The sequence below is a fragment of the Gavialis gangeticus genome, unplaced genomic scaffold, assembly GCF_001723915.1.
Source record: "Gavialis gangeticus isolate Ggan-Ray unplaced genomic scaffold, GavGan_comp1, whole genome shotgun sequence".
Classification (NCBI taxonomy): domain Eukaryota; kingdom Metazoa; phylum Chordata; order Crocodylia; family Gavialidae; genus Gavialis; species Gavialis gangeticus.
The window spans coordinates 48714657-48722122 of record NW_017728995.1 but is presented as its reverse complement, the minus strand read 5'-3'; the positions used below and the strand labels follow the sequence as shown (position 1 = coordinate 48722122).

At 39.1% G+C, this 7466-nt stretch overlaps 1 protein-coding gene across 5 annotated transcripts in view; it reads right to left on the bottom strand.

Annotated features, from left to right (window-relative positions):
• Positions 1-7466, bottom strand: part of DOCK10 (dedicator of cytokinesis 10) — a 236148-nt gene that overhangs the window by 122093 nt on the left and 106589 nt on the right. For all 5 annotated transcript variants that reach the window (XM_019503641.1, XM_019503638.1, XM_019503642.1 and 2 more), the window contains exons 5-7: positions 2167-2239; positions 1755-1895; positions 1344-1478 (exon numbers count right to left, since the gene is read on the bottom strand). In XM_019503641.1, the coding sequence (XP_019359186.1) occupies positions 1344-1478; positions 1755-1895; positions 2167-2239 (349 nt within the window). The remainder of the gene's footprint in view (positions 1-1343; positions 1479-1754; positions 1896-2166; positions 2240-7466) is intronic.

The following is a 7466-nucleotide window of genomic DNA, read 5'->3' as shown; positions in this document are numbered from 1 at the left end:
ACTGACAAGTGCAGGGTGCTGCACTTGGGCAGTAGTAACCAGCAGCACACTTATAAGATGGGAAATTCCCTTCTTGAGAGCACGGAGGCAGAAAGGGATCTTGGAGTCATTACTGACTCCAGGATGAACATGGGCTGACAATGCGAGGTCATGGTTGGCAGAGCTAACCAGACCTTGTCGTACGTCCACAGATGCATCTTAAGTAGGGCCAAGGAGGTGATCCTCCCCCCTCTGCTGTTAGGCCACAGCTGGAGTACTGTGTCCAGTTCTGTGCGCCGCACTTCAGGAGGGATGTGGACAACACTGAGAGGGTCCAGAGGAGAGCCATCCGCATGATCTGGGGACAACACCCCAGCATTGCAGCATTGCAACATTTACAAGTCACGCCTGGTACCTCAGGGTATGTAGAAAAAACATTTAAAGTTGTGTCTGTGACCATATCATTGATTCTCCGAATCAGCATTGAATCTTCAGATGCAGATTCGGCTGAATTGAATCGGGGACAATGATCCAAATCAACTAATCAAATCACTGTCCCTGATTCAGACCAAATCCAAATAAAATAAGGCCCATTTTGCACACCCCTACTAGTTGGGGATGGTCCTGCTTTGAACAGGGGGTTGGACTAGATGACCTCCTGAAGTCTCTTCCAACCCCAGATTTCTAGGATTCTATGATGACTGAACTGGAAGGCTTTGTTTCAGAGCAACTCCAGAATGAAGCAGTCCAGCACTTTACTTTAGCAGTATTCTCTTTTCCACAGGCTGAGCTACTTCCCTTTGAAATGTTCCCAACCCTTTGCCAATTGAGTAACTTTTGGAAACTAGATACACTTTACACTGCAATTTCTTTGATGAAACTACTAATAAAACTAAAGGCAGGCTTTATCCTGTTTGCCTTCTTTAAGATTCTCTGTCATGTGAGACAATGAAGCCTGCAGCCTCTTTGAATAAGAAGCCTGTTAGTCCTCAATCCTGCAACAGAATTCACACAGTCTGAGATTCATGCCCAGAGTTCCCTGAAGTCAGTGGGATTCCCTATGGATGGATCCTTCTAAAGAATTAGTGCCATTTAGTTAGTTTATATATAAATGCCTGCTTGTAATACTTGCATTTCTAACAAAATGGTTCTGATTCTGTCTTCATCTGTCTACTGAATCAGTGAAGTTATCTAATAAAGAGACCGATAGTAGACCCATCTATAACAAAACATATATGCTCTTCCTCACACTTGTCCAGAAGAATTCTCATTTATGTTTTATTTTATTTTAACATTCAAAACCCTCCTAGAAAATCTATAGTTAATTACATGGAGCCACTAGAATGAAACAAAATGTGACTCACCTGCACAACCCCTGTACAGGAATCCAAAAAAATACAGCCCTTCGGTTCCTTTGATATTTTCTCATCTTTATAAAAATTCATGATGTATGAGTTATCCGACAACTGTGTCAGCTGAAAGTAGCGCTTTTTGAATGACTACAGTAAAAACAAAAAGATGATCACTGTATTGCAAATTATTTTAATAGACCTTTCATTCATAGACATGGAATAATAATACACTACTGCTAACTGCATTTTAACTATGCGGCTTTGCAGACAATATTCATATCTACTTTGCAATTGCTTCGTACAGTTGCATCAAACCTAATTTGAGATATAAATGGCTAAATGACAATGGAAAATAGCAGCAGCCAGCCCTGTGTGTGTTACAGAGCCAAGCAGAACAAACAAAGAATAATGATGTCCCCTTACCCGAACAGTAATGCTGTTGTTTACGGTGCTGTTAAAATTTCCTTTATAAAGCCAGCCGGATTTGAAAACACCTGTCCCGAATCCTCCACCTCCACCTCCACCTCCACCACCACCCTTTGAAGAGGAATGGGATGTTGTATCCTATAAGAAAGTCATTGTTAATACTGCTTTTGCACTCTTCAGACTAAACAAACTGCATATGAATATCTGCTTTCTCTAAAATATATACATTTCACAGTTCTTTTAAAAATGGATTATTAATTTGCCTGCTGTGCACATGATCACATAAGAAACAAAGCTGTTCCAAGTTATTTAAAGTAAGAAATTTTAGAGCAGATAGCAAGGTACCATTATCATTATTTATTTGATTTTAAAGCTATAAATAACTGAAAAAACAATTCAATATACTTACTTCATCTTTATCAATATCTTCATGATCAATTTCAAAGGAATGTGAGGGCAATTTCTCTGGTCTACATTCATGCCTAGGGGAGGGAAAAATTTATTAATTTTTACCTTCATAATTTACAATAGAGTATACTTTGAAATGTGATAGCTATGTTGAGAGTGCTAAGCTCCTGACCTTCCAAGACACTCTTAAACATATTACTGCTGGAGTTGTTTGATCTTCTGTAACAATACTTTTTTTAAAAAAAAGTTGAAGTTTTTATCCCTGGCTAAAATCTCACTCGTGAATGTTTTAACATCAGTAAGAACTGTCAGAATACCGTTTACCCCCTCAAATTATGAGGGGGTTTGTGTCATTCCCCCGTCCTCCAAAAGAAACATCCCATTTAAGATCGGTGAAATAAGGATTAGAGCTGTTCCACTCAGGGTTTTTTTTCTGGAAAAAAATATCCTTCTTTTGACTGAAGGAATTCCCAGTACAGTTCCAGCTGGGCATTATTTCAATATCTTCCCTACAAAACCTTGCAAAGCCCACAAGCTTAGAAATATAGTGATACTGAACACAGAAATGCTTAGATAGTCTACAGATTTAGGTCTCAAACAATTTTCACTCTGATCCAACCAGACAGGTAGACAGCTGCATTACAAAACTTTTGGAATGTTTTTAATGGAGATCAAAATAATTTAGATTTTTACTGCCACTAGGTGGATACCTACATTGTCTTAAAATTCTCTAAGGTCATCACTTTGGAAACTTCTCCAAGTATTAATTGGCAGGCTATGAAAGTGGCCAAAATGGAGACTGCCTTATTATAATGAAGATAAATTTTATTTACAGAGGTCTCACTATTGGGGGCTGTTCAAAAGAATATAATATGTCAAACTGACGGAAGCAGCTGAAACAAACTGAAACAGACTTAAACAACAAAGCAACATTAAATAAGAACTATACTCAAGTGAAAGTTCAAGAATAACATATCCATTAAAGAATTTCTTCCCTAAGATTGGCTAACATTAAGTTTGATAACCCAACATAACTTAGCCCATGCCTCAGGCCAAATCCAAAGGGCTCCCTCATGGGATTGATTTGACCTGGAGCCCAGGGTGGCAGTGACAGTGGTGGGACTGGCAGTTTCAGGCTGAGCAAGATTGTTTCATCATAGTGCTTGTTCACCTTTCTGCCACTGATGGCCATGTCCACCAGGGCCTAGGAGTCCTGAATTCTGCAGCATACCCCACTCTCCCACTTCCAGTAGCCTACTGGAGGTCCAATAGGCCAAATGAAGTGTCTCTGCAGACATACCATATACTTGACACCCCTGACTTCTGTGATGCAAAATATCACTATCTTGTATTCTGCCAAAGAGTAACACCCATATATCAGAATGGGGTTGGACTTGATGATCTGCTCAGGTCCCTTCCGACCCTACCAACTACCAACTATGAAACATGAACCATCAAATAAACTTTAAATGGGCCCTGTGAAAAGAAAAAAAGTGGGTATGTATGCCCTGGAATATCCTATGATAACTGAAGTTCTAGCATCACAGGATTTGAAAAAGTCAAAGCTGCATAGTTAAGAGAATAAGAGTTTTCTCATTTAAAATTCATTGTTTCTAGTTTGTTTTGGTTTCAGCATCTATTTAACTTCATTGATGTATTTGCATTTTGAATAATGGAAGCCTTTGTTTAGAGACTCAGTGACTTTGATAGTATCCAAAATAAATATCTCTGAAACCTTCTAGAGGTTCTTTGGTGTGGTCAGGGAAGAAAGGATACAATATTTCTAATATTTCTAAAGTAAAGACTAATCTCTAAAAGAATCTTTAAAAATAAGCAAACATCTTTCAAGCCTTTTCATAATATAAAGCTGAAAAAAGGCAGAAGCCCTTTCTCTCCCAAGTTTCTGGTAGATTGCTTTAAGAAATACCCTTAACACTGTGCATTGTACAGTAACATAACTGAGGAGGGGCAACCAGGCAACCAGCCCTGGGTGTCGTATTTGTGGGAGGGCACAAAAATATCAGCTGTCACTGTGCCATGCATGATGGCTGCCGAGGGCACAGAGTTTTGCTGCAATGTGGCATAGAGTATTAAACAACTCAAACTCCTCTGCAGCTTATACAACTTCCTAGTATAATTTGCTGTTTAGTGCTGAAAACTTACCCTTTAATTTTTTAAATTTTTTTTTACAGAAATATCTATACTCATTTGAATTCAGGACTTTCTTAGATGCAAATGGCTATCAAGATTCTGTTATATGGGGTCTAGTTAAGTATTTCAATTTAGAATCAGTGTACGAACAGAACATGTTATTTATTAAATCAAATAAAATTATTTAATGTTATTTTTGTAAGGATGAACTGAAAAATGTCAGAACTACTGTACTGTTAAACACATGACCTTAAGATTCTGCTCAGCACCTACAGTTTTATGTGCCGAGAAAACAGGATTATTTCTTTACATCAAAAAAGGACACAAACCTATCCAAAGAAACAAATCTTGTCCTATGAGTGAATTTCTAATGGGAAGATGCTTAAAAAAAGAGCAAAAGAGGGTGAATTCCACCATTGCTTCAGATGGCAGTGCAGACCTTACTTAGGTAGCATATGTTCCTGAGCAGCCTTTGGTAGTGGGATAGGCTGAGCAAAATCAACACCATTAGAACAGGTGTAGTAACTGCTGCAGTAAGCAGGCTTCCCCAGCACACCTGAGGAAATTATGAATACTCCTGACTACACAGACCAACCTTAAACTACTCCCTTTTGCATTGGCCAGCAAAACAAAATATCTATTGTGTACTTTTAAATGATCCAAGATAGCTTCTTCTAGCGTCAGTTGAAAAAGCCTTGAACTCCTTTGGGAGCTCCCTCACTGGACCACTCATTCCCTCAATCACTCTCCAGCGTCTAAATCTTTTTGTCCTATCTTAATTTGAAGTCCCTTTAGCTACCCTATCAATGCTCCAGAATAGGCCAAAACAACCTCCTGTGTCGAGGAGGTACTCTCTCTTATCCTGCAACCATTCTCTATACTCTTCCCCCCATCTCTGTCTCCCCCAGTACCTTAGTATTATTTCATCAGAAGGGTGTTAGAGTGTAGGGGTGTTTACCTACATTGAGTAAAATATCACAACTTAGGCTTAAAGCAAATAAAGCTCCTTTTGCCCTGTCATTTGCTCACTGAGCAAAAAGCATGTTAGAGCATAATATTATCACGGTCATATAAAAAAGCGGTAGTGGGTACACCAAACAAGATGTGAGTTTAGTCTGCAGAAAGCCTCAAAGAGGGAAGACATTCAAAGGAAAACTAAAGAGATAAACTAACATGAGTAAAATGTTTAGCTAACATATAGGAGGCTGAATTTATTCTTGATGAACAAGTGCTGAATTCAGTGGTGCAACGCCACAGATGAATTCAGCCCATGGCAACTGTTCCAGCCACTCTGTCTCCAGCAACCACTTCCCAGCAGAAAGATCTATTTTCAGAAAGGAGAAACTTTCTGTCTGCTGAAAACTGCTTTACTATGCTGCTATCAATCTATATGCTGTGTGTGTGTCTGAAATGATTGGCTAACACAACCTGTCCTCAGGGATGGAAAAGCAGTCAGTCATCTCCATGTTGTGTTTTAGAGCTACTGTTATACCACTCTGTAACAAGACAGTCTAACTCTGATTCATCTTGTCCTAAATGGGGAATTCCAAGAGAAGGTTCTGAAGACTGTTAAGAAATCAATGAGTTTGGGAAAGGTTAGATCTGTCTCAGTGAGTACCTTTGTCATCCTGCAAAATGACTTCTGGTAAGAGAAGTATAATGATTCCACAACTTTCCTTGGTGAAACAAATGACTGCAAAAGAGACTGTTTTAGAATGGGCAGAGAATGGATTTTTTTCCAGCTGGTGTGGCTCAGAGTGATGGGAGCTCTGTGCAGAATGCTCTAAAAGAGGGCATCCAAACTGTGCAGGTGGCCAGAGGTGGGACATGTATTCGTACATTGGGAGTTCAGCTCTTCTTAATTTATATTCTACAAGGACTACAGCTCATTATGTGTGATGTGCTGTTGTATCATAAGCAGAGATTTTCAAATAAAGATAAAGCAATATTCAATATGATGTCCAGTCATCATAAAGTTGAATGCAGTTGGCTCTGATCAACGTACACTGGGTTTAACTCCTGTCCAAAAGCCAACAAAACCTTCAATTAATCAATTTTGGAGAGTCCTGCTGCAAATTAGCTTTTTGGAGTTTTGAGTGCTTCTGGACAGAACACATTCAGAATCACTGCACTCTCTGTTAAAAGCAAGATTGTCTAGTTTTTACTATAACAAATTCCATGGGAAACAGGATGAGACAATATGGCCTATAGCAATAGGGCACATGCTTGAGTGGCCCATTCCCAGTGCTGTCCAAATGCTTAGGGACTCAGGGACCCTCTTTCAGCTCCCCTTCAAAGGTCCATTTAAGTGCAACCATGTAAACCTGCCTCACCTGCTGGTCATTGCTTGGCAGAGTCAGGTCATCTTTTTATGTAAGGTCAGACATGGGTTATAGTTACAAACAAGATGGAATTGGCCCAGCCGAGAGACCCTTTTTAACTCCTTCTGTATTAGGAAAAAAACAGTCTGCCCATCACAACTCCTAACTTTGAGTATGACAAACAGATAAGTGTTGAAAGCTTTGTCCCTATTCAGACATAACCCCCAGTGAACAAAATGTACATACTGACTACAATTTACTTTCATGCAGAATAATGGAAGAAATGCCTGCCAGTTGCAGATGTTGTAAGAGTGACAATGCTAGAAAACTTGAACTGAAAAATGCTGCACCTTCAATTTCTTCTGAGCAGCCAAGCCAACATTTTATAAAACGAGCTGTCTGGCAATACAAGTGTATTGGGAATCTGGAAAAGACTGTGTTTAAGATTCCTGATTATTGCTACTGTTCTCCTTTGCTTCTAGGATTAACACATTTTCTCAATTTAGTAAGACTGTTGAACAAGCAAGGAATTCTCGATACAATGGAGGGCTTACAATTCATGATCCTCTCTACACTGTGCCTGAAGGAGACCAAAGAAAAAACAATCTAAATATAGTCACAAGCACAGGTTCTGTTTGTACCAGTTCTCATTCTTAATCCAAATAATTTCTGGAGAATCCATTCTTGCAGTTTGCTATTCCTAGCTCATCATTACAATCTTTTCCATAAGTCAATAGTATCAAAATTTTAATGTTTCTCTGTTAAAGAGGAGTCTAAGATTGTTCTTTCTGCAACTACATTTACTGTACTTCTCACTGTAACAACCCTT